The sequence below is a fragment of the Coturnix japonica genome, chromosome 5 (assembly GCF_001577835.2).
Source record: "Coturnix japonica isolate 7356 chromosome 5, Coturnix japonica 2.1, whole genome shotgun sequence".
Classification (NCBI taxonomy): domain Eukaryota; kingdom Metazoa; phylum Chordata; class Aves; order Galliformes; family Phasianidae; genus Coturnix; species Coturnix japonica.
Window position 1 is genome coordinate 614,560 of NC_029520.1, and position 27,360 is coordinate 641,919.

The 27,360-nt window shown below is 49.3% G+C and overlaps 1 protein-coding gene across 2 annotated transcripts; it reads right to left on the reverse strand.

Moving 5' to 3' along the window:
• Positions 1–27,360, reverse strand: EPS8L2 (EPS8 like 2). Of its 2 annotated transcripts, none has more exons than XM_032444694.1 (20): positions 27,077–27,360; positions 17,983–18,047; positions 17,314–17,369; positions 10,990–11,054; positions 8,777–8,938; positions 8,419–8,568; positions 7,878–7,957; positions 7,586–7,725; positions 7,109–7,188; positions 6,541–6,667; positions 6,199–6,287; positions 5,625–5,699; positions 5,004–5,152; positions 4,491–4,844; positions 3,473–3,584; positions 3,152–3,259; positions 2,784–2,925; positions 1,557–1,740; positions 1,196–1,328; positions 1–1,056 (listed from the first exon to the last, which is right to left on the reverse strand). In XM_032444694.1, the coding sequence occupies exons 2-20, from the start codon at positions 18,024–18,026 to the stop codon at positions 985–987; spliced, it is 2,322 nt and encodes a 773-aa protein (XP_032300585.1). In that variant the 5' UTR covers positions 18,027–18,047; positions 27,077–27,360; the 3' UTR covers positions 1–984. The 2 variants fall into 2 exon arrangements, with proteins under 2 accessions (XP_032300585.1, XP_032300584.1); XM_032444693.1 differs by lacking the exon at positions 27,077–27,360 and having other exon boundaries at positions 4,491–4,606; positions 4,718–4,844.

Consider the following 27,360-nt stretch of genomic DNA (forward strand, 5'->3'; position numbering starts at 1 on the left):
TACGTATAACTTAACTATTTTAATAAATCTTATAACAGTGCATGGTTATATTATTTTCTCCTCGGTTCAATTACATCAATGTACAGTGCACGATAGCATCACCTGCAGGCAGTACAAACAGAGCAGACGCACAGCTCAGTCGCATGGGAAGGTTTACAAGTGACCCCCAATGAGGCTTACAGTCAAAGAGATGCTCCCAGCTGCTGCAAACACTTCCATTCCAATCCCGTTGATTATACCTCTAACCTCTCCCTCTGTCCCAGGATCAGCACCAACGTGAAGGGCTGAGGATCAGGCTGAGCTCACCTATTTGCAGATTCAAATCTCTTCAAAGCCCATTGCCACTGTTGGAAGGCAGCACTCGCAGGACGGGTATTTAAGGAAGCAGCCCAGTCTTAGGTAAGGCGTGTTGCAATTCTAACCTGATCCAACCGGGGGGGGCAGGTGAGGACAGAAGGGCAGTGAGCTGACACCCAGCCTTTGCTAGTGGGCTGCAGGGGATGGGGTGGGGGAAAGGATCTATTTCTGCGGCCCAGACTCGTCTAAGCATTCAGGCTGGCTTGTTCTGTGCTGGGTGCTGTGCCCTCTTCTCCCAAGGGACCGTGAGCACAGACAACCCTGCTTTAAAAGCCTTGTATTGGTTTGGTTTGTCTTCTTGAATCCAGCCATTGTCATCCCCGCATGAACCCTCATCTGTTCTGATCACATGCACATACAATTTCAGTATAAAATATATAGATATCATATATATATATATATATATGTATGTATAAAACTTCATGCAATATTAAAACACCTTTCCCAGCGGGATCTGGTCTTAGTGTCTATCCTTATCAACAGCGTTTGAGGACTTGTCCCTTTGATGGCAATGACACTGCTAACTGTGGAGCACTGCTGTCTCTTGTCTAGACTGGGGATCATTGCTTTAATTCCCTTTTTTTTCTGCACTACTATGACTAATAGCTGAAAGAAAGCGAATAGGTTTTAATTAGCAGAATCAATCCTCTCCTGGCGACGCTTCATGATTTCTTGGAGCTCCGTCTCCCCTCTGTTTTTCTATAAAGGAAACAAGCAAAAAAGAGGCAGTTTGGATTCTAACTTCAATTATTAACATCTAACTCATTCCAGAAGAGAAAGTATCAAATGGAACAGTGAGAAGGCAGGCATCCCTTTGGGTAGGAATTGCCCAGCTTACCTCCAGCTGGTTTTTTTCCACTGTGATTTTACTGTACACTCGGTTCCCCTCATCACCACACACTTTCTTCAGCTCCTCTCTGTTCAGGGAGAAGAGCTGAGCTCCAGTGAGGATGCCGAGGTGGTCCACCGTCCTGGGAAGACACAAAACCAGTAGATAATACCAGTGTCATACGTGGCCTCTGCCAGAGAGGGATGAGGATCAATGAGAGAGAGCATGGCTTTATTTGCAGCTGCTGTTAGATCTACTGGCTGTACCATAAGATGGTATTGATAGAATAGAGAAAAGAGAGCCAGTGTGGGCTCCAAATGTACTTCCTTAAACAAAGAACCAACCTTCCAGCTGGCAATAGTGATCTTACCCTTTGCTGAATGACTTTGCCTCCAGCCACGCTTTGACTTCTTCAGCACTGGATTCGAAGGTGAGGGGCACATAAACTTCCTGAGGTTTCTCCACTCTGAAGTTCCTCTGAGGAGGCTGGATTTTACTGTTGGTGATCTTTTTTAGCAGCTCATCATTTACCTCATCCATCTGATGCAGGAGTTCTGGGGAAACAAGGCAAACTTACTGGAGCACCTTCAAACTGTGATTGAGAACAGATGAGTGACAGTGACTTTGCCGCCATCAGTGCTGTCAGGTGGTGACAAGGGACTCCCCAAGTGCCTCGTGGTGCTGTTGTGTTTTTGCTTTAGATTATCATCTTCCTGTTTTGGGTTTCCTAGTTCCCTTCAGGCTACTGAGATAAGGAAATTGCCCTGCAAGCTTAGTGGCACAGAGGGGAAAATAAAACCCAGAGCACATGAGACAGCAGAAGTCAGAGAGGCCTAACTGTGTTTTTCAAAGCAGGTTCCCATTTTTCTGTGTCCCTGTGTTGCTGTCTATTTTCTTCCCATCACCTCTCTGCCATTAGCTGACATGACCTACAATTAGAGCCTCCTTTTTAAGCTGTGCTCCTGCTACCTGCATTCTTCAGCCCTCACCGTGACTTCTGCTAATCTTCAGACCCCAAATCTTCAGACCTTCAGCTTTTGCTTTGCAACTAAATGGAAGTGGGAGGAAGCCTGAACTGGGTGTGACTAATACAGCTCCGACACATCACCCAGTATCACTTTCCACAAAACTCCTGAAGGCCGAGGAGAGTAACTCAGTGTTATTAATAGATATGTGACTACAGTGTTTGTATTGTGGGGCTTTCCACTGTCCCAGAAGAGCTTCTGCTTCCAGGAGATGACAGGAGGTGAAGAGGGGATGAACACTGGCTATGACTTGTATGCTACAAGTATGTTCAGGGTGAGGCAAGGGGGGGAGGTGAGCAAGGTTCCCGGTCCTTCTCATGCTCCATGCCTCTGTATGGCTTGTGCAGAAGGGCAGTGTGATGTATATCTCATATGTGACAAATCTGGTGGCTGGGATTTCCCTGGAGCCATTGTAAGGAACAAGGCAGCTGGGCACAGGAGACAACAGCAAAGGAAAGGGACTGATGTGAGTGGGGATGGCACAAGCACACATCCGCAAGAAGTTCCTGAAACTCAGAGCTGCCCGAGAGCAGCATGTGTGGTGTAAAAGAGGCACGATGGGAGGCACGTACGTTCTTTGGCATCCTGGGGAGAGTTGCGTGACAACATTTCACTACCCCATTTATCCCCAGCGTAGCTGGCAGGCAGCTTGTGAGTTGGGCTGGATGGCCCGTATCCTCTGGGACTCGGGTCTCCTTTGTACCTCTGGTTAGCCTGGGTGACCAAGAAAAGAAAATGTGTAAGAATATTTCTTCGTGTTTTTAGGCATTTTGTCTCCCTGCCATGGTAACAAATGGAGGGACAAATTGCTGTGTCCTCCCTGTTTATCACAAGAACCTCCAGCTCATGCATTTGTGAGCATTCCTGCTGTCCTGCACCATTCCCAGTGGCTGATGATGCCCTTCTGCAGACTAGCAATTAACATCACCTGGCTACACACCTGTTCGAGCTCCTCCAGTTTCACTACATCCAGGATGTTGTAAGGGACGTAACCCGCCTGCCCGCTCCTGTTGAGCAACTTCCACCACTGCTTGTTGTCTTCCAGCACCTGACAGAGGGAGGGAAAAAGAGATTGCTGGTGAGACCATCGCATTTCTGGCCTGTGTAAGTTGGGCATTACTGAGACAAACAGATCTGCTGCATCACAGCTTATCCTAATGATGAATAGGAGAGCTCTGCCGGGGTTTGTTTCTCTATGCTTGAGATCTCTGTCCTGTTGCTACAAAAGGGAGCAGGGCACAACTCTGAGCACACTGCTCACCTCCAGAATCTCATCCTTCAGCACTGAGAGTTCATTGGCATTTCGTGCTGTGAAATCATAGCGGATTTTGGCATATCTCTTCGGCTGGGCCATTCCCTGCGCCTCAAAGTTCCTGCAGCAGAGAGAAAGAGGGTTTTTAAAGGAGGCCTGTTGAAGAACTGAGGACGTACAGAGGTGATGGCTGTGCAAGTGCAGGTGGAACCAGTTGTGTTTGTGTTAGGAGGGGAAGTGGCCCCTCTGCTCCTATTCTAAGATTCCAGAATGTAAAAGGGTCATGAGGAAAGGGGACAGCTGGAGGAGTGTGAGGGTAATGTGTGCTTTGCATGCATCTAGATTATACATGAGAGAGCGTGGCTGTTTATTATAATACTGCCTAGGGCTTCCAATGACACCTCCCTGCAGCCCAGAGAAGAATGGGAAGAATAACTTCTTTTACTATTGCAATTGAGGATTTGACTGTGTATCTGAACACTTTGGAACAGCAGTAGAGCTCGTGAATCTTTTGGGTTAGAACATTAAAACATGAAACAAACACTGTGTCCTTAAGCTTTTTGTTCCAGCCCAACTCTGGCTTTGGAAAAGCTGGTGGTTAATTGCTCTGCTGTGTCTGGACTTCCAGCTTTAGCATTTCACGGCTCATTAGTGTAACCCAGGCCTGTGCTTGAGCTTCATGTCAAAGCACTGCAAAGCAAAGCATGGCAAAGAATTCATCTGTAATTTGGGAAGAGTTTGTTGGAGCTCGGAGGTCTTGGGAGACATTACAAGGCACATAATGCTTAGCATCACCTTGGTGGGTTGGTGTTATGGAATGACTTTCTGACAGAGCTCTGCCTGTTCTGGTGGAAAGCACATGCAACTCATTTCCCTATAGACCCCATCAAAAAGATCCCTCTACCTTGTCCACAAGTCCATCTTGCTGCCAAAGCTTGCTGTTATCATGATGTGGTGCAGTGGGTGCTGCTGAGGTTACCTGGGGAAGGCCAAGGCCCTGTTTTGCAGAGTGGTGTAGGTACATTACCTATTTACATGCTGAGTTACGTTCTGCTTAAAGGCATCCACTGCTTGTGTCTGATCAGCCGTCTGGCCACGCTTGAGAGAGGAGTTGCGATAAGGATATCCATTGGCTGATGATAGCTGGAAGGGGGAAAATGGAGTCAGTGGTGCCAGGAAAGGGGGAAGCTGCAACAGAGGGAAAGGAGGGCAATGGTGAAAGGAAGAGGGGATGGTCCGGAGCACAAAACTCACCTCTTCTTGCAAGTGCCCAATGTCTATTTCCCAGGGAGCTCCGCGGAAGATTTCTATGGGTGGTTCCCAACCATTGCGGAATTTGGGGATGTAGGTGGGAATGTTTGCTTCTCGGGGCCATTCAGCCCTAGGACATGAAGAAATATGTGGTGAGAAAGTAACATTAGTCACAAAGCATCCAGTATTGTGTGCCAGGGAGAGAGCCAGGGCCAATGTGGCTGTAAAATCAAGCATCCCCTGCCTTAAGAACCTGGGGATGCTGGTGAGATAGCAGCTCTGTCCTCACCTGGATCTGGTCCATGCCTCTCCCAGGGAGTCCCAGAGGCTTATCTCTTTTGGTGTCAGGTGTCCTCTGAGGAAGTCTGTGGCATCTTTAGAAAGAAGTGGGCTGATGACAGACCTGGCAAGCTCAGGGCCACCGCAGCTATTGACGATCTGGATGACACACAGACACAGAGGAGTGTGAGAAAACAGGCAGGAAAGGTTCATAATACCATGAAAGAAGCAGTCACTGAGAAAGGACACAGACTGCCACGTTGGAGAATGGAAAAGCTCTTGGTATTTCTGCATCACTTCTGGTTTCTTCTCTTGGTTGGATTCCTGCTTCTTCCTTCCAGTGCAAATATTAAGCCATGTTTACCCAAAGGTGAGATCAGGCAGATTCCTAACAAGAACCAGAGCTGGCTCTCGCTCTTCACAGTGAGTCTTTGTGAACGTGGTGGAAAGATTTGTATTTGCTTGGGTTTGTGCATTTAATTCAGGCTGGATATCAGATCAGAAAGCAGGAATAGCTGGTGCTGTTTTTACTGAGAAAGCTTTGGGAGCTTCTGAGCAGCACAGTTTAGCTGCAAAAGTGATATTAGAAATAAAAAGCAATTTCATAGCAAAACCAATGAATTAGATTTACCAGTTCCAGTGGCCCAAATAGGAAATGCACCAACTCTGAAGCGCTCGGGTTCTGAATGTGCTTTCTCAGTTTGGCCTGAAAAGATAAAAAGAAAAACCCACTTTAATCCTAACCTGATTTGGGTTAGGTCTCTATGACATGAGGGCTCACGATCCCTGATGATCACTGATTCCCCACTATTTTGCCCCCAGTCTCTCTTTGCAGGTTTCTGGATATAAAGATAGTATATCCAAATCCAAGACCTGCATGTGGGGAGGGCTGTGGATGTATGGCTGTGCAGGGTGCCTGATCAATTCTCATCCCACGCACCATGGCTCCAGCACATGCACAGGCAGTGGAAGGCACATGCCTTTTCCGAAGGTGGACTTTAGGCCTCTAGTTTCAGTTTAACAGCTTGGCTAAAGGAACCGACACAAACCTCATGCAATGTTTGTTTTGTGGTTGCTTCTGGCAGAAGAATCTGATATTCACACCTTTGGCCCTTGATAGTGCTTTCAGTACATGTTTCATTGCAAATGCTTACTAGTGCACTGAACGTGGCTGCCTAAGATGAATACAACCCCCAGTGTCTTACCAAGAGGTTAAAAGCCAGTTTGGTTTTCTGGAAGCAGTCGATGAACTCAGCCTCACTTGGGGGTCTTGCTCGAAGTGTCAGCATTCCCTCTTTAATGAGAATGTGGAGAGAAAGTTTAATTAGCATGTCCCTTTCTGGGATAGGTCTGCCTTGCTGGCATGCAAATGTCACAGCAATAACAGCTGCTGATAAATCTATGGGTTGAGAGAAGCCAAATCTCTGCATTAAGTCCTCAGAGACCAGCAGGACTTTCTAAATGGTGTATTGCAAACTGATTGCAATGCTGACCTAACCTTATCTGTGCCCTCGCGTTCCCCATCTGTTCTAGCTGCTGCACTGTACCTGCTGGGCCTTTCTTCTTGTTCTTCTTCCCTTTCTTCCTTTGGTTGAGCTGTTTGAATGCCTCTGCAGCCTTCTGAAGCCTGGCAACAAAGACTTCAATGTCATCCAGGGTGCAGTTCAGGATTTGCTGTGAGAACAGAAATGCAACGAACACAGATGAGAAAGAGCCCAGACCTCACACAGATGGGAAACAAGAATCCTAAGGTCTTTACCTACTTCCTTTCCTGGAAGAGGGAAGAGTGCAGGCAAAAAATTAGGCTGGGTTTATCCCTTTCCAAACACAAAGCTGTGCCTTGCTTTGCATGCTGTGTGATAACTGGCTCTTGGCTAATGGGCCTTTGCAAAACAACCCCAAGAGAGGACCATGCACTGGGGAGAACCCCTCTGAAACCAGCAAAGGAGATGGCAGCTAACCCAGCAATGCAGTTTTGCTTTTGCTCTCCCTTCTAAGCAGGAGATATCAGTTTAAAAATGACCGGGCTATGCATAAAACGCCAGCTCACAGAGGAGCCCCTTGCTTCCTTCCAGTCCTCCCCTTTTCCTTCTGCCTGCTGTTCTTGTTACCAACCGTTTCTTTTTCAATCTTCTGTGCTAAGATGGCTCGGGACTCTTCGTGGTCCTGGGAGGCAGAGCCTCGGCGTTCATAGTCTGCAGGCAAGGAAGGGGAGAGAAAAGGTATTTCTTAGCATGGAAGGTTGAAGATGGGCTCCATCAAACACAGTGACCCAGGAGCGGTAACACCTGGCTGCCTTTGTTCTTTCCTTTGTTCTTAGGGCACCTCAGAAGCTCACGAAGGGCAGGAGGTGATCAAAGGTGCTGATTAAATCTGCCACGGATTGCAGCACCTGTGTCTGTACACTGCTTGTTTTCACTGGATGAATCATGGAGAGCAGCCAGCTACCAGCTACAGGCAGAGACCTGCGAGCCCCAGCTGCTGGGAGGCTCCCACTTGTTTGCCTTCAATGCATCTATACTAACTTTGGAATGACTTTGGAATAAGGCTGCTTCAGGAAGGTTGTCTGCCCAGGCTGATGAGTCCCCGTACCTGGTTCATACTGGGCAGGCGGTGCCACCCGGTTCCTGTTCATGCCTTGGCCTCGCATGTCGTGCTGGAAAGGGATGGGGGCTGGCCCTTGTGGTGGCGGGAGGATAGACTGTCTCTGCTTGATCTTCTCTTGGTTTGCCCTGCAAGGCAACAACACAGAACGACCCCATCAGAAGATGCTGATCCTATTTCCAGGAGACCTGTGTGAATGCTGGAGCAGGGATGCAGTGCAGGCAGTGATATGAGTACACTGCCTGCCTTGCCCCTTTGTCCTGAGTCCTTCAGTACTTACTTGAGCGTCTGTGGTCGTATTTTCTTCCCATGCTTGTGGTCTGCCAGGGCACTTTCTATGTCTTCGTGAACCATCTCCGCCTCAAAGGTAAAACAGGAGTGTTTTTACTACAGGGCTGTGCTTTGCAAAGCTTGAATTGAAGGCTCCAAGTGAGCTTTCAATTTCCAAGGGGAAAAGTGGCTGGCAGAGAGCTGGGAACATATCTTGTTCTGTTTACAAGACTGCTTGGCCCTGGGGTCACCTGCAGCCAGACATCACTGACTGCAACACAGGGGAGCCTTTAAAGGGTGGTGTCAAGGCACCAACATCTGGGCAAACCTTTAGGGTGGCTCACAGCTCTCATTGACCACCATCAGAGCCTGCCCAAACCACACCTTTGTTTGAACAAGGGAGTACAAAGCCATGCTGCACACTGATACACCCCTGCAGGTGGCACTCCTTCCCCCAACCCCACCCTGAGCTTTGTAGGTTACACAGTGCAGGTTCCTCTGTCTCTCATGGTTTCCCATCACATCCCAGTGTTGAGAAAGGCTCTGCTCACCTCCACCTCATCGCAGTTGAAGAAGTGGATGTCAGGTTTGTGCTGCTCTGAGTCCTGGCACACCAGGAGGAGGATGGAGGAATAGCGCATCTGGTTGAGCACCGTCTGGCAGTGCTGGACAGTGGGCAGTGGGAAGTCCTCCAGCTCCTCCTGGGAAAGAAGAAGGAATGGGTTGAGCAGCAGGGATCTGTACATGAACTCTTGCTTGGGATGCCTGCTTGAAGACAGCCTACCCTTCCAATTAGAGTCAGCCAGCCCCTGTAAAACCCAGAGTGGGTTTTGGTAGTGATTCACCCTTGTTTGGTTCCCTTACAAATGGTTTCCTTAAGCAGAACCCCCTGCGTTAACCTCTATCTACCTGTGACTCGCAGTCCAGCAGGCGGATGGACTTGTCGTTCACTTGCAGCAGCATTTCCTGTGTCCAGATTTTCTCCTTGGAGTTGAGCAGCAGCAGTTTTCGGATGGCGTCATCCACCGTCACGATGGACTCACTCTTGTCCATGATGAAGGTGGCCAAGTGCTGAAGTTCAGGGGAGAAGAGGGAGAAAACAGGTAAAAATGACCATCTCTGAAAGTTTGGACAGTTATTTGTTCTTTACTGCACAAACTCATTGGAGTCACTGAGCAAAGTGTTCATCCCAGTTAGCACCAGGCATGACTATACTTGCATGCTTTCCCAGACCCATTCTGTGTCCTGAAGCAATGATCCAAGCTTTACACTTGGCACCGAGTTTATACAGACTTGTGTAATCAAGTGTCACCTGCAGCCTTTTGACTGCTGGCAGGGCTCCATGCAAGGGGAATCTCAGCAGGGAAGGGCAGGGGGTGGTTACAGAAAGGAGAAGCATCTGCTCTTTGCTGTCTTCAGTACAGGAGCAAGTTTTGCTTGGCTTTTCTCCCTCTGACCTCTTGTTTTCATGCCTCCTCTCAGTCATAACCATTTCAGAGATCAGGTAGCAGCTCTTTGCTACACTGATAATAGAGGAAAGCTCAGATGGAAAGCACTTGAAGCCCTAAGAGGATGAAGGGGTTGAGTCTTTAATCAACATTAAGGACAGAGGGCATTTGTGGTGGCCAATTCATTGCTAAGGTGATTGCTGGATAGATCACAAAGACTGGATAGACTGGAGAAGAGGACAAACAGTACAGAACTGAAGTGATGGCCCAGCTCTGTGCTCATAAAGCAAAGGTATGGGGTGAGGCACTATCTAAATAGAACTTCTGGCAGGTATGTGAGCAGCCAGAGCTGAGATTAGCCGTGCCATCAGATATGAAGAACGTGCTTGGGTATGTGTTACTGTAATTGTAAAATGCTGCACGAAAAGCTATTTACAAAGTCAATATTACCCATGCAGAGATGCCAAACCCTCTGCCTTCTGAGCAGTGAGGAGAATTGGTTTGTACCTGTTGACAGGCATTCTTATCTGCCCTATTATGATAACTGCTAGGTTTATAATCTTCATAAATTCCTCAGTTATTTACTGTTAAATAAGTTAATTTTCAGGGAGCCAAAGCTACTTCTCCATCTCAGACTCATTAAGATATTTTTCCTTTCCCTTTTCTTTACATATTGCTGGAGGGGGGTGGGAATAGAGGCTTATTCTTATCTTTATCTGATTAAACCCCTCCTATCCAGAGGAAGAACCAATTATTCTAACTTTACTAAGAACAGGTAACGACTGCTTCCACTTCTCAATTCTGATCAACTTACAGATTACTTAAGGGCATAAAATGCCTCTTCCTGCCTCACTGCCTGCCACTGAAGCCCTGTTTGCTTTGGTCAAAGTTCAAGGCAGGAATCACAAATGAGTGGCACGCAGCATAAGGAATGAAGAATTCACGTCCGCGTCACTGTTTAAAGTCCCTTCTCTAGTCATGAGTGACTCTATTTGTAAGGGCTCACTGATGGGGATGGTTGGTTGGCTGAGGCCTTAAACCAGAGAAAAGAGGATCCTTTCCACCACCTGTGAACCTCATGAGCCTCCTTTCTTGCCTTGCCAGCTTTCAGTGCCAAGTGAGGCGGCTGTCCCCAGCCAGGTGGAGCTCCTGCTGGTTGGCAGTGGCACAGGCTGCCTTCCTCCCTTATGACACTAGAAGCTGAATTTGGCTGAATGCCTGTCATGGCTGAAGGGTTTTGAATTACTTGAGAGGACACAGTAGCTGAGGGAGAGCTGAAAAATGATAGTTGAGATGTTCTCTGTGTGGTTTGGGCAGGTGAGTTCCTGTAACCAGGAAGGGTTTGAAGCACAGAGTGGGTTGAAACTGAATGATCACTGTGTTCCTTTTCAACCCAGGCCATCCTATGATTCTGTATTGATAAAGGCTGGCTCTGCGTGACGTTTCATGACAGGAATGGCAAGTCCCATCTCCCTGAAGGATGAATGGAGGATTCTCAAGCAGCTTTGCTGTTTGCCTGTCCCAGGATGAGGAAAGCAATGCTTGCATATTGTTAAGTAGGTTACCAGCTGCTCTTTGACCTAATAAAGCTCCGGGAAAGGAGAAATATTTCATTATCAGCTTCTACCACTGATACAAGCCTTGCAGCCCCATAAAATATCATTGCATACTCACCTGTACGTGGTACTGGGAAGTCTCATGCATAATGATATTGGAATTGGAGTATTTTTTCCTTTGTTCTGAAAAGAAAAAGAGAGAAAGAAAATGCCTTTAGTTTAATGGCTGTTTATCAATGGATTCGGGTCAGAGTATTACAGCTCTCACAATGGGCTGCTGAGGAAACGAAACCATGTATAAAGCAAAGCCTCAGCCAACAAATGACCAGGGAAGGTCTCAGAAGAGCAGCTTGCAATGGGCTGCATCCCATCACCCTGGACATAACAGCCCTTTTAAATGGCCTTTGGAAGAAAGCTCTGCAGCACTGTGATACTGCTAGTTTGCTTTATTGCATTTCCTGGCAATGGGAAGGGCTGCAGAGATCAAGGCCAGCCAGAACCTGCCTGGAACAATATATTTACGAGGCAACAAACCTTTATTGCTTCCCGCATTTCTCATAGGAAAACAGCAGCAAGGAGCAGCTGGGAATAAATACTGCTTGCATCTGTAAGAGCCCATGGAATATAACCCTAGGAAAATCGACCCTGTCAGCTTTTACTCGCTAGTTAATGGTATGTGTGCAGGGATACATGCTTTGTGTGCATGGCAGAGGAGTGACTACCTGGGCTCAGAGTGAGCTGAAATGAAAGCACCTTCCTCACCAGCAGAGGACATCCTGTAACCTCTCCTTTGCTTAGACAGTGTAACTGTAGCTCTGTGTGTTGTCACACATCCTCACCATCTGTTTACACATTTGTAGCCATCCTAAGCTGGAAATGGTTGGACTGGATGATCTCGTAGGTCTTTACCAACCTTGGTGATTCTGGGATTCTGTGAAATAACCTGTGTTAGAATATCCTGTCACCCACTGGCTGAACAAGCTCACGTCCCTCAAGTATTTGAGACTGTTAGTGTTCTGCTCAGAGCTCTCAACCCATGCCCTGCCATGCTTGGGTCAAGGTCCACAGCTCCATTGCTTTGGGTTCCACCTCTTTAGCCTTTTCCCTGGACTCCCTGGAGTCTCAGAGAGATGTTTATACCTGCTTGGCTCCTATCGAGTGCCTCTCCAGCCAGCAGATGTCTCTCCAGAACAAGCACAGCCCTGAAGGGTTGTTTTCCTTGAGACTTAACTTGGGATTTTCACCTTTGCTAGACCAGGAGAGCTTTCAGATCAAGCCTCTCTTTGCGCTTCTCCAAAGACACATGGCTCAGCACTGGTAGCAAAGCTGCCTGCAGATGGTGTTGGCTGAGGCTCTGCCTTGCACACCAGGAGGACCTTTGGACACCATGCACAGCTCCCAGCTCAGCCACAAGCTCCTGAGATGACCCTAAGGACAGGAATTAATCTTCCAGCACAACCACTTCCCCCCCTTTGGTTTACACTGAAAGGGTCAATGCCATTTTCAGCTTGCTGGCTGTTTTAATTGCAGGCTGCCCTACTTGGGATGTGGGGCAAGATCTGGATCTGGGATAGGGCACACAGCAACACACGTCTGCGGGGAGTAGACTCTCTTTTTCCTCTAAGTAACCTCAATTTTCTCACCGAGCACTTCTCATGTAAATAGATGACACCGATGGAAATGAGAACACAGCGTCTTGTGTGGGATGGAGACTAAGCTCAATTCTGAGACATTCCGTCCCCTCCTTTTTAAAAGGGAGTGGAAAAGGCTGAAGTGGTCAGGCTGGAAACCAAGGTTCTTTACAGTGGGGCAGGCAGGAGGCTCCAGCTCTGAAAGGTGGGGTGTTGAGCAGCTGGTAGATACCACAGAGTTGGAGTTTTGTAAGAGCCCTTTTCCAACAGAGGTGCAAAACACTGCAATCTCCTTTCACTTTAACACAGGAAGAAGCAAGGATTCAGGCTGCCAATTGCAAAATAAGCAATTTTAGGCCACCTCAACCTGAGAGGTTGTATGAAAGAACACTGGCACATCTCCTGGTTCATCTGACACCACTCATGCTGGAAATACTTTGCATTTCTACAGCATCTTGCAATGGAGAAGGCCCCAGCGTGGCGAGGTGTTACCCAATCCATACTGAGCCCTCAGCAGGCAGGGAATTTGCATCATCTGAAGGTGATAAAAGCTGGTGTGAGCCCCACAGTGACCACTGCTGGACTTTCTCCCTCCTGCCAGGTAGGAGAGCCAAAGAGGTGGGGAAACAACAGAGCTTTGTCTCTTGCTTTTTGGTGTCAGGCAAGATGAATCTCCCATAGCACAAAGATCATTGCCCTTTCCTAAGCAGCTGGTTTTACTCTTGCCTCATACCTACAGGCGTGGGAGAAGCTGCCAAAACTACTCTCTGAAGAATGTTATCTGCCACCAATATCTTGCAGGCACACAGCACTAGAGAAAATGGTGTTTCCACCAGCACCAGTGGGCAGATAAGGAAATGCTGAGACCACCACAGTGTGGATTTTACCCACTCAAAATGGCCTGAAAACTAGGGGGTGGGCTGAGCAACAGGCCAGTGACAACAGGCCAGAATGCTGCTTGGATGGGAGATCATCCTGCTTGGCTTTTTGATAATGAGTGAGGGGGTAGGACTGAGAAGAAGTAGGATCAATGCGCGTCCTGGAAGAGTGGTGTTATGGGAAGCCAAACCTCTCCTCTGTGCACATCCTTCTCTGCTTAATTAGGGAGCTGTTATCACACTGGATCCTCCCTCATCCTCCCCGTATCTCCTTCTATTTGTTTTCTGCTGTTGCTGGGCAGGAGGCCTTGTAGAACATGTGGGGGACGAGCAACTCATCAATGAACCAGTTAGGAGGGAAGCAAAGCATAACAACCCCAGCTTTGGGAGATGGCAAGGCAGGAAAGAGCATGGCTGTTGCTGAGCATCTGGTCTCTACAGGAGCTGTCAGCACAGGACAACAGGGACCACGAGCTGAGTCCTGCAAGGACTCAGAAGGGAGCCAGGAGTCAGAGCTGCTGCTTTGCTTCAGAGCTCTTGTAAAGGACACACATGAAGCAGGGGATCCCCAGCCTCTGTATCCTTTACAGCAGCTTAAGGAAAGCCCTGGCTGTTGCCTTCTGTAGTTTGCCAGTTCTTTATATTACCTATATATTATCTAGCAGCACGCACACTTTTTATAGTAACCTTCCCATGTAGCATGAACTGGTCCTTCTGCCAAACTAACAGGTCAAGACACAGCTCTTTGGAGGAGAAACGAAAGAGCAAATGCCTTGGAATGCTAATAGCAGTTATGCAGACTTGCTGGGCCTGCATTATAAAGCAGCCTTACGAAACAGCAGCCCAGGATCCCAGCAGGAGGCCAGATCTCATGCACCATCATGCATCTGAGCATGAGCCACGGGTGGGTTTTGATGCAGAAGCCAACAGGAATGTTGGTTTCCTTCCTTTCTTCCAGCCCCATTTCCAGCTGAAGTATAACATTTCCAGGCTTGAAGTGAAAAGGGTCACCCACGAGGGTGGAGAGGAACCACGTCAGCTGAAGTTGGAACCTGGGGTAGCAAAGGGGACGTGAAGAAAGGCTGCAGAAGTGGCACATGGAGGCAGACAAGGGAGCTATTCAAGGCTGTAAGTGGGGAGAGGGGGAACCACAGCTTCAGGAGCAGATTGGCACAGCTGCGGTATACAATGACCAATACTAATGACCCTGTTGTTGGTCACTATGTCCAGCCATCAGCTGCAAACACACATTTACAGTGCAGCTTTAGGAAATGGACTGTAGCGAGTCTGTGTTTCCGTCTTTCTGCCTCTGAGGCTTTTCCTGAACTGGCACAACTCCTGTGTGTCTCCATGCATGAGATAAGGGAGCTCTGTGCAGCCCAGGAGCTGTTTTGTGACCATTAAGCATAACTCACTCCTTCACCACCAGCTTGTTGGTGCAGCCCCTCTCCCCCTATCTCCCCAGGCAGATGATACCCATCCCAGGGCTGTGTCCTGGTGTGAGCAGCTCCTGTCTTTGTGTTAGCATCCCGTGTCCTGTTACAGCTCAGGAGCCTTTCTTGGGTTACAGGAGGTGTGCAGTGTCAAGTGATCACGCCTCATAGACTGAAGCTTTTCAAGCCTGTGTTTCTGTAGCCTAACACACGCTGCTGGCCATTTCCAAGCCCTGTATACACCACGTTTGGGTCTTTCCCTGTGTCAGGAGGAAGATGTGAAGCTCAGAGGGCTCAGGAAGCAGCCGAGCATCACACAGACAGACACAGCATGGAAGTGAGCCCCATGTGAAGCCTGCTGTCATCTTTAATCTCCTTATCTCCTCATGGTGACCACCCCAGAAAGGGGTGGCAAGCTATAGCAAACACCATGCTTCCTTCCCAGCCCTTCCCTCGGCTCCTCCTGTCACACTCATTTCCCCGCGTTGCCTTCCAGCAAGGTTCAGGGCACATACTGGTAAGCAGAGAAGCAGCTTAATTTATTTATGGTATGCATTAACATTTATTCTGCTGCTTGCTGTGCGTTGGGTAAGGTGGCAACCTGATAGGTGCCAGCCATTCCCCCTGCCCTCTCTCTGTGTGGGCAGCCATGGACTCTTCCAGAATATGGAGCTGAGCAAATGTGATGCCCTTTAGGGGAAGGATGAGCATCTGCTGCCATGGCAGCCAGGCAGCTCTGTGGCTGAATGCCGTAGGATTCTGGTAGGGCTGGAGGTGGGGGAAGACATCTCAGAGCTTTAAGCCATTTCTATGCAGAGTTCCCTGGCGATTTGGATCTTTCTACATCCCTCTGTGCTCCCTGCAGTGAAAAAGACACCGGCTGTGGCGCAAGGGCAGCCATTCTGGGCCACCACCATCACCTCTGTGGACCAGCATGGGTAGAATCATTGAGGTTAGAAAAGACCCTTCAGGTTATCAAGTCAAGCCACCATCCTAACACTATAAGCCCTCTGCTAACTCACATCCCTAAGCACCACATCCATGTATCCCATAAATATCCCCAGGGATGGGGACTCCACCACCTCCCTGTGCATCTTGTTCCAATGTCTGACAGCTCATTCCCTGAAGAAATTCTCCCTCATATCCAATCTAACCCTCCCCAGGCACAACCTGAGGCCATTTCTTCCTTTGCTGTGGATTTCCATTCCTTGCTGTGGATTTGGGGCTTGTTGTGCTCATTCTTGGGATGCCCAGCAGTGTGCACAGGCTGAGGGTCCTACCTGACTGCGCAGGAGAAAAATGGAAATATAAGCTCCAAAATGTCCCTTAGCAGCACCACAATCACATAATCAAGGCCAGCTCAGCTTGATGTGATTTATTTCATTATGAAACATAATTCTCTCTGGAATTCTCGCCTGCCTTCCACCCCCAGCTCCCAGCAGAAATTACTGCTTGGGGGAGGACGATGCAAGCAGAAATGGAACCCAAACATCTGAATGCTGCTTTCACACACGCTGAGTGCCCTTTGGAGAAGGAATGTTGAATGAGTGGGGCGGGTCCCACATTCTGCAGGCAAGAAACCCCACAGACGTGCTTGTGCATAGGGGCAGAGCCAACAGCAGCTGCCGGTGAAGGACTGCCAAGGTGAGGGGGGAATCAAGGGAGGTGATTTATTCCTCTCAAGGGTTTGGCCTCTGGCCTTACAGTTCAGGTTTGCTGGAATTTGGTGGGAGAGGTGTCCTGTTCTTGATCTGAGATTTGCTTTTGAGGTGTGTCCATGTAAAAAAAAAAGAGTAATTAAATACAAAATTAAGGCTCCCAGACATCCCCACTCCTTCCTTCTCTCTTCTTTCTGTGCTTTTATCTCCAGACAAATGACTGATGCATCTCAGGCCTCCCCTTGGCAGCTGAGCACCAAGGTGACAGATACCTCTGGTCAGTGACACCAAATTCCTCATCTACCTTTATTCCCACAGCTCACTTCCTGCAGCTGCCCTCACTTCACAGCAGCAAAAGGAGCTGTCTGATCAAATACAAACAGCCACAGCCAATGACAGTCCCAGCCAAGTGCACTGACAGCCAGAGGGTGGGAGATTGGGTTGAGCACCAGCACCCATCCCACCCATCCTCTCTGTTTCCAAAGAGCCAAAGGGCAGTGGAGTTGTGCCGGTTCACTGAGTAGTTAAAGGAGTATAATCATTAACCTGCTGAGGACAGTCTTTCTTTTGTTAGGTTCTTTATCAAATCATCTTGCTAACACAACCAGAGAGGATCTAGGTGAGAGAAAGCAATGCCCTGCATAGATTTGTCTGCCCTCACGGAACCACAGCCATGCCCAGCATTGGACATTGTAGCATACAGTCCACGCTCCATACATAGGTGCAGACACACGTGATGGACTGCTGGCCTCAATCTCCCCAGCAACGATGTCCAGACCTCCAGAGGTGCCTTTGCTATAGGAAACCTGAGACAAACCAGCATGTTTGTGGGCACCACTTACCATACAGGTCCTTTGCGCTCAGCTTGGAGGCTCCGTCTGCTTTGCCCATGCTGCCACTGCAAAAGAAGGAAGGCACAAATCAACATCAACAGTGCAACTCTACAGCAACCCAGAGGGAAACCAGCCCATGTCACCAAACCCAATGGCCAGAAAGAGGAGCAGGGCAGCCCATCCAGGCCTGTTCCTGGTAGAGTTACCATCACTCGCCGTGTCCCTGGGAGCACATCGCTGCTGGAAGGGCTGTGTTAAGAATGGTGCTCCCAATGAATTGCTATGGGGAGGAGGCCAGGGAAAAGGGGGCTGCTCCTTGGAACTGAGTCCACCTGAACCCAAGCAGTGTAAGCACCAAGGCTCAGGGCTCTTGTTTGTGGACACGTTTTAAACCTACTCCTTTAAAGCAAGCCCTTAGGTACAGCCCATGTCCCATGTGCAATTGTGGGAGGATATAATTCTGTATTCTGTAATTCTGTATGAAACAGCTGAGTTTTGGGGATGTCAAGCCTCCAGACATGGGTTACATCCCCTGTAAGGCCCATCTCCACATCCCACTTGTGAGGAACCCAGGAAAGGTGAAGCAAACCCTGTGCACTTAGGGGGAAAGATGGGACCACAAGGAGCATCCCCCTGGACACTGGGAAGAAGTGCTGCCCGCAGAGTGGAGATCCTTACTTTGTTGAGCCAGGGCTGCTGCTGAGGGATCCCTTGAGACTCATGTTGCTTCACAGGATGGGCAGCTTCAACAGAAGCAGAGGAGACAAGGTTAGAAAACAGCCTTCACACCTTCAGGTGATTTATTGGTGCATGTGATGCCTTGACTCTGATCTGGGGTTACCAAGCAGGTGAGAGCAGCATAGTGGGGTTTTCTGGTCATCCATTGCCCCATGGCTCTGACCTGAGCTTAGATGAAGATGCTACAACCTTCCTAAAACCTATTTCCACCTCTCCCCTCTTGCCCATCCCCTCCAGGCAATAAAAACAATTTCCCTGAGCAACCATTTCCAATGGCTTAAAAACACTCCTCATTTATCTAAAGGAAGGTCTCAGTATCTTCATTGAGAGCTCCTGCAGTGGGACCTTTGAAGGAGGGTGGCATGTTCTGTGAGGCTGCTGTGAGCTGCCCTGATAGTTTTTTCTCAGCTGAACTAAGGCCGTGTGTACTGTATGTGTATGCAATTCCTGGGGAATACTTCAGAGTCATCCCTGACGTCTGGGATTTCCCCACTGGATGCTGACTGTGTGCTGCAGGGCTTGTTGTATCATCGCTAGGGCTGCCCTGGCTTCCTTACGTATCTGGTTTGTTGGAAGCACTCACTTTGCTCTGTGCGTTTTACCCTGAGGTCAGGGCAGATATGCAGCTTTCTCACTGTGCATATGCCAAAGAAATGTGTTTTGTGGCAAGACAGACTCTCTCTAGGGGGGGGTCCCTGGCATGTTTTGGGCTTCCAGCCTGCCTTGTATCACAGAGATGCTCTTCAGTGCATCTGAATTGCTTCCAAGCACATTAATTTCCTTATTTCCATTTCTTCTGGTGGACAGTAAAGCCCCCCCACCCCCACTGTGCATGTCAATATTAATTCATACAGATGTTAGAATCGATACTTGGTGTTCTGCCAGCCTCTCTGTGAGTAATGAAACCCGTCCCTGCACCCAGGCTTGGGTACCTGTGAATTTTTCCTCTGTTAATAGCTGTCTGCTGGTTTCCTCTTACAGTCCTCAAATGGTTCCTATCTCTCAGATCTCCCTGGACATTAGCATGAGATACCTAGAAAAGGGAACGTGCTCTAATAAACTCGGCCCTCTTCTGTTTACTTGTCTGAGCACTTTAGTCCCATGGCTGATGATGAGAGCTGGGAGTGTTTCTGCTTATTAATGTAATGTTTCTGGCCCCCTTTCACTTACTGCCCCAGGGCTGTGTCCTTAATGGACTGAAATCCAGGTTACTCCAGGTTGCTGAATTTGGCTGGTGGAGTTCAGAGCTTGTTGCCAGGCCCCAGACAAGAAACAACAGGAAGCACAAAGGATGTCAGGCAGAAGCTGAAATGCATCAGCACCACAGATTTCAGCAAGCAGCTGATTGCATATTGCTCCTTTGGACACACAGTGTGATTCCTGCTTCATCTCCACGGTCATAACATAGCAAACTCCAATGGAACCTTCCCTTTGCCATCACTATTGAAAGGCTGCCCTCACTTCCAGGGTGTCTGCATCCCAGCTGGGACACAAAACCAAGCCAGCAAGTCCTTAAGCTCCCTGCTTTTTAGTTATTAGTGCTATTCTCAGTATTTAACCTTTGCCTGCTTCTTGCTGCTGTGAGGACCACGTTCAAACTTGCATTAATTGCAAGGAGGGTGTGGTGTGAGGATGGCCAAGTCAAACTGGGACACAGCCTCACGCCACATCTTTTAATTCCATTTAAATTGTCAGATATTAATTGAATCCTGGCTGGCAGACTGGGGGAGGACACTCTTCTGAGGGGTTGGAGCCTTTATAATTACTTTGTGAAATGAGAGGCAGCCGGACTTGAGTAAGAGGAAGAAAGAGCTGAGAGAGCTTCATCTTCTGAAGAGGGCAGTCTGCAGCTTCACATATGCCCATCCAACCTGGCTTTGATGATGTCCCTCCCTTCTATTGTATCAACTATGCTGCCCATCATCTTTACCATGCCCACTAAACCATGTCCCTAAATAGAATCATCGAGTCTTTAAGGTCGGAAAAGATCTCTAAGATCATCAAGTCCAACCATCAGCACATCACTGCCATGCCCACTAAACCACGTCCCTCAGTGCCACTCTTCATGTTTCCTGAACACCTCCAGGAATGACGACTCCACCTCTTCCCTGACACCGAGGTGGGTGAAGTACCATGCTTTAAAGCAAAGGAAGTCTCCCTCCCTGGCTTTCCGGACATCCCTGAAGGTCAAATATCCTCCCAAAGACAGGAGCCTGTCATTGTTGTCTGTGCTACACCTCTGTATGCTCCTAGTAAATGGAAGAGAGCCATGCATTGTTTTGGCTTTCTCTGAGTCTTTGAAGAGGGAGTTGCAGCCCTGCAAGAGTGGAAAAGCTGTAAGGGAAAGAATAACGACTCTCTTCTGTGTGGGCTGATTGCTTTCATTGCCATTCATCCTTTTTATCAGCAATGCTTTCCGTTCATCTGCTGTGGTCACATATTATTTTAGTTCTCAAGCCAGTGGAAAGGAGTTGTGAGGAATTCTGAACTCTGGGTGAAGACTGGATGACTCAAGAATTGGAGTATGTCTCATTAGGGCCAGAATTACTCTCATCCCAATCACTGTTCAAGCCAATACCAATAGCAGCATCCAGTGCTTGGGAGTGCTTCTCCTCACGGGTCTTGTCTTTGATTCCATCAGCTGAAATCTGCCACAGTGCCCACAGAATACAACTGAAATGTCTTTTCCTGCCCGGACCCATCCTGCTGCTTTAACCAGTGTGTAACCAAAAAGGAGTCACGTAAGGTTTGATATCCATAGCCTAAAGCCTAAATCACAAATGGTCCTCTCACACCCCATCAAGCCAACATAAAAGTGGTGATGGTGAGAAGAAACGTGTGTGTGATGGAGAGGCTGCCCCAGGGTCCTGCCTGGGCCTGGAGCACAGATCTATGGAGCCAACTGGATATGCCAGGCAGAAATGCTAGATTAGCAAAAGCCTCAGCAAGTAACATAAAGCCCGGCTTCGAAACATTAGCTGTGTGCCCACATGATGTTATCTTTTAAACTTCCCAGGACAACAAAGCACCGTCTGTTCGGGCTGCTGGGTGTTCTTGCAAGGGAACGTCACACTGACAAAAGCTGTTTGATGGACTGTCCTGCAAAGCTCAGCCTTCTTGTACGCACCGGATCAGGGGGAGGACAGGCACCACGATACTATACACGATACTATACACGTATCCTGCCCTGCTTGTATTGCCCACAAAACAGGCCGCCCCTGAGGGCATCCTTCCAGCTCCCTGCATGCCAACAGAGGATTGAAAGATACTAACAAATAGAAAAGGCTGCACCCCACCAGGATGAGATTTATACCCATCACACCCAAGGCCTTGTTCCCTAACCTCCTCAGGAACAACGATTTGTGCTTAAAATGGATTTCCTGAGAAAACAGGCTAGATTCCAGCAGCAAGAAGGGAACACCCATGTGCCTTGGCACCAGTGGTCCCTGGGGTCACGCAGTGCCTACTATAGAGCCAGCAAGGAGCAGTGTGGGAGGCTCTTTCTTTATCAAACAGGTTGATAGTGCTTCTTCTTTCCTGTTCCCTGGTCCAGTCATCTGCAGGATGACTGGATGGGCAGGGCATCACCCACTGCAGCGGTGGTTGCTTTCAGCTGATCACCCGAGTGCATTGAGAGCTCATTAAGCATTTGCTGTAATGTGTAGGTGTGCTGTGACCCCACCTCACGCCGCTACGCACGATCCTGACACGCTCACCTCCACAGCTACTGCTTTTACAGGTGACCTGCAAAGCTTGTTACGTCCAATGGGCAAACAAATGCATTTTCCACATCGCTTCCCAGCAAAAGGCTCAGCCCCAGCACCGTGATGCTCAAACCTGAACACCACCTGCCTGCTTGCCACCTTGCAAGCCTGACTTCAGTGTGCTCATCCTCACATCTCTGTGGCTGCAGCAAGATGTAGAGCACAATGGTTAGGTTAACTAACCTAGCAGATCCTTATTTCCCTGCTTGGGAAAGTCATGCTGCTGTATCTTTCCCCAAAGAAAGGGAGTGGTCTCCCCATCCCTATTCCAGACGTCTGTGCTTTGGGCTCGGGGATGCTAATGCATCACTAATTTTCATTTCCTGCCATAAAACTCACCCTCTGACTCTTGCCAGGAGGGTGGGGAAGAAGATTTGAGGGAGGAGATTCATCCCATGAAAAAAACACATGCGATGTTTAAGGCTTTTCCAGCCTTCACAGCCTCATCACAGCAGCGCTCGGTGCCACCTCTTCCCACCCCATTCTGTGCTCCCTACTCATATCCTGCCCGTGTATTTTTGGCCACTTACTAACAGTTCACTGGAGCTCAAACTTGGCAGGTGGGAGCTCTGCTGTCACTGCAAGAAGGTGAGCTGACGTGGGTTGAACCAGCTCAGTGCTACAATGGTCACCATGATCCCTGGGATGGAGAATCACAATGTTGAAAAGGACCTACAAAATCATTAGTCCAACCATCTTTCCATTACCTTTGGACAGGGCTTGGGTCAAATCCTGGGCTGTTTGGGGTGTGGGGTCTTCATACTGAGTGCCCCTTCCCCAAAGGCAGAAAGAGGAGGTCACCAAGATGCGCTTTGGTTGTCAGTCATCTATTTATTCAACCTGCCAAGGGTGGGCCTCCCCCTGCATGTAAACCCTACAGCTGTGCTCAGGGATTGGTTTCTGTCACTTGGGCTTCCCATAAAGCCAGGAGGAGCTGGTTTTTAAGGCAGGAAGAGCCAGTCGCGCTGTAACCAGAACAGCCCCATGGGAGGTGGCTCCAAAACAACAAGAAAAAAAATACATCCATTCCCTTCGCCCTTTTGTTTCACTGAGAATAGAAGGATGTGTGCAGTTGGGTTTATCGAGGGAACTGAAATGGCAGTTTCTAATCTGACGGCACAGAAATGTTTTAACAATAAAATAAACCTGGCAAGGAGGAAAAAATAGATGTGGTCCCTGCAGCAGGGATGGGTTGGGAGCATGGGAGGGCAGTCTGTAAGCTGGGCTATGAGAAGCACAGATAGCACAGGAATACATTTTGAGAGGGAAAGGGAGCCTCTGACTGGATACAAAGTCATGTAGCAAATACCAGCTTGGTCCTAATGCTAAGCTGGGAGTTTGGAGCTAAGGTTGAATTTAGCTTGAGGTGCTGGGGAAGGAGATGCTGAGACAAGAGGAGCTGAGCGTCAGTCACCCATGTAGTGCAGGAGCAGAGAACAGCTTTGCATGCAGCACCTTGGCAGCTATCTGCACTTGTCTGGCCATACACAGATCATCTTGGGGTCAGCATCACACGCAGTGCTCTATGGAACACACCAGGGACTGCTGAGAGCAGCGACAGCCCACGTCTCTCCTGCTGTGTGCTCCGGTGCTGTGGATGGCTCCCCTAACCTTAGACTTTGTCCTACCCATGTAATCTTCTGACTTCCAAACCACCCGTAGCACGATGCTCCATGGTCTGTACCTGCATGCTAAGCCATCTCTTTCTGTTGGCTCTGCACTCGCCAGCTGCCAGCATCACGGGATGCCCCCCAGCTCTGTCATCACTCAACAGCTGCTCCCTTATTCACTGTCTCCATGCCACAGGCAGCACCGCCAGGTCTGGAGGACAGCAGTCCCTCTGGGGCACTGGGAGCTTTGTGACCCAATATATATACGGGGGCCTTTCCTTCTTTATTTTGCAGCAGAGCAGCTGCAGCAGCGTGGAGGAGCAGTGGGTGCTGCCCCTTGGGTGAGGACTGCTCAGGGAGCTGTTGGCCTGGCCACACCTTGGGTGTTACCTGCTCTGAGACCAGAGGTGAGCACAGCTCTGCTCCACTTGCTCTCCATTGATCCAGTTCAACCTGCTCTTGCTTAGCTCAGTGCAGCAGCTCTTCTCAATAAGATAAAGCTTTTCTGTCCTCTTTTTAATTAGATTTCCTGCTTGGACTGAGCTGATGGGAAGCAGGATCAGACCCTCCTGTGTTCTCTGCTACCAAAATACTGCATGGCCAGCTGCAGGAAGCTGGTTTACACCATTTGGGCATCAGCCCTTTGACCTCTATGGGGCAAACCACCATTCCCATATTGCAGAGGTACCACTGCCTGCCTTCAGTTTGCATTCTGGGGTGCTGGGAAAGGCAAAGCGCATCAGCAGCTCACCTCCCTGCAGGGTAACAGAGCAGCCCTCTGTGGGTCTGGTCATGGATCTACCCCACTAAAGTCATCTATTGCAGTCAGGGGAACAACGACACCAAGAAGCCATTCCCTATGATGGAGCCTTACACCTGGCAAGCAGCATCCATGCCTGCATGGGCAGCTTGGGTGCTTGTTATTCCTCTTTCCTTTTCAGAGAGTGTTGAAAGTCCCATATGTCAGCCCAGAAGCAATGCTGAGAGCATCAGGCACTGCCAACAAGCAGAACTGCCCTGCTGTGTGAAAGCTGCAGGAATGAGTCCATAATCCCAGAGGAAAGCATGAATATCTTTCTAGGGAACAGAGAGGTTTTAATTAGCGCTCCCTTCTGCATAAAGCCTGGCTCTCCTCCTCCGACTCCTCAGATGAATGCAGCTCTAATTAAGAGGCAGTGGTGTCAGGAAGGAGAGCAGGCTCCAGCCTGTGATTTATTAAGGGCTGTCATGAGTGCAATTAGTTTTCTCTCTTCCCCTCTCCTCAGTGTTTCCACAAAGTGAATTTGGTGATGAAAGGAGCATCTCAGGCTGGGCCAAACTCTGTGTTTATTTCCATTGCAGACAGAGCAAGGGCATGGTCGCTGCTTTATTCTTCCCATAGGGTTACCAATGGAAGCCTCCAACCTGGTGGAGGGGATTTCATATCTAGAAGTCTCAGTTCTGGCCTAAGCCCTGGCTGGCAGTGCTGCTGGCTGCCTGAACTTTGGTTTATTGCCATTTGAAAGGCCTGCAGTTTACCTTAGCAGGATATAAATCTGTACAGGCTCAGACTGATAAAACAGCAGGGAGAGAAAAAAACCACAAATGACAGAAAGGAATCAGGAAGAACAAAATTGAAATCAATTCCCATTACGGGAAGGTTTAGGGGGGCAGTGGCTCAACTGCAAACTGAAACAAGGAAAGGATTGGCTGGCTCTGCCCAAGGCGGTGCTGACGACCCCATTAAAAGCAAGGTGTTTCTACTGCAATGGCCACTAAGGGAGATGTCTTCACCTACAGCAAGGCTGGGCTGGGGGGCTGTGGGCCATGAGGACCCAGTTGTGCCACAGTTGTGCCCATCCATGCACACAGGAGCAGCTCTCTCCAGCATCTCCTGCTTGGATCACCTCTCTGCTGTGCACTGTGCTTTATACAGAGTGGGAAGCCGGCTCTGTCACTCCAGGAAGTCAACAGACTTGCCTTGGCACTCCTGCTGGGGAAGGCTGGTGAGCCTTGAGTATTTTTAGAGGGTGATTAATTTTATTGGCAATGATGACATCAAACTCATGGGGCCAAAGGGCGAGCACTGACACCTGCCCCAGAGGTGGGAGCAGTCCTGCTGTTATGTGAAACAGATGTGGGGCTGGACTTCAGTCCCACACGAAGAGAACATGGCTGAGTTGTCATCGACCCCACAAACCTGTCCTGACTGAGCACACAGAGGGGGACAACGGTGCTGTAGAAGAAGAGAGCAGCTGGGGGTGCCCCATGCCTGGAGGTGCCCAAATCCGGGTAGGATGGGACCCTGAGCAGCCTGATGGGGTGGGAGCAACCAGCCCACGGCAGGGCCTTGGTACTACATGGGCTTTAAGGTCGCTTCCAACCACACCATCCCATGGTTCTATGATTCTATGATCCAGCCCTCGGGATGTAACACCCCACGGCTACCCCCACGCGCTCAGCTTTGCACTGGCACTTATTTCATATGGATGTTTCTCAAGCCCACACAAGCCAACTCATACATTTCCTGTTTCACTTCTTTCTTTGTCTATCAGAACTGAAACCTCCTCAGTCAGTCCTTCAGCCCATCGGGGTCACTGATGGATCTCTGTCTCTATGAACTTACACGCTCACCAAGCACCAACTTAAACCTTGCTTTCCTCCAGGGCAAAGCAAGGACCTTTGCCACTTTACAGACGCGTTCCCATGCTGGATGCCAACCCCCTTCTCCCCACCTGTGTTTTAAAGGGATTCGATACTGCTCTCTGCCCCCTATGTGTCCTAAGGGCTGATTTTTCTCCCATCAACTGAGAAATCAATAGAACAGAGCTGGGAATGCACAGCTGTGAGTGGCACTCGCAAGTACCGTGTGGGTCTCTCCGTGGGCTGTCATATGTTCTGAGCCTCCACTGCCATTCCTTCAGCTCACAGAAGCCCTTTTTTAGGGCTGGATCCCACAGAAGCAGCTCAGAGGGCTCTCAGACAAGCGGCTGCTGATAGACCTGTGCCTCATGCAGCATTTCAGAGCAGCCCAGCAATGCAAGCGTTACTCCCCGTTGCCCTAATTACAGTAGGGCAATCACCGTGTTTTACTACTGTGTTGTCTCACAGTTATTTTCTGTATTCAGAAATAACACGGGTCACCCCCGAGCCTTGTTCTCAGTGCAGTTTGCACCAGCATTTCCCCAAGCAAATAAGTGAAAGGGGAATGAGGGCTGCACTCGAACTTGGAGATAGAAGGCAGAGCTGTGGTGCACAGGGATGGCTCGGCACCGAGGCAATGGATTTGCCAAGGTCACCAAAAGCAGCAAAAGCAAAAGCAGCAGAAATTCCTGAGCTTTGCAAGCAGCTGCTTGATCCTACACTGCCCAGACTTCGTCAGGAACAAGAAATAAAGACCCTGTTCTGTGCAGGACGGACATTTTGCTGCCAAGAAAGTGCCACCTACTGGAGCTGGCCCGGCAGGAACATACAAGAACGGCAAACAAACCCAAAAGAAACGCTGGAAAAAAGTACTTTTTTCCCCCACCCTTAAAAACAACCCAAAGAGATAGAAAACTCCACACTTAGAGTGTTCCCAGCAGCAGCCCACTCTGATCACAGCCCCCTGCGGCTCAATTCCCCCCGTGGATTAGGGGGTGGGGGGATATTTGGTTTTAGGGTTCAAAAGGTGAGACTCACCGATGCTGAGCAGCCCCTCGTGTCCCCAATGGTCCCCTCGGCTCCTCTCGCTCCTGTCCCCGATAGCCGTGCCCTCCTAGCGCAATCCTGCTGCCATTCTCCGGCAGCCCCGGCTCCTCTGCTTCACTTCGTGCCCCCAGGGATGGAGGACAGAGACCACCTGGAGCCCCGACCTGGGGTCCCGCTGCCTTCACCTCCCCGCTGCCCTTTCGTCCCCGTGCCACTCGCCCCAGTTGTCTGTGAGCAGGTGACAGAGGTTTCTTGGCAGAGGAGAGAGGAGGGGA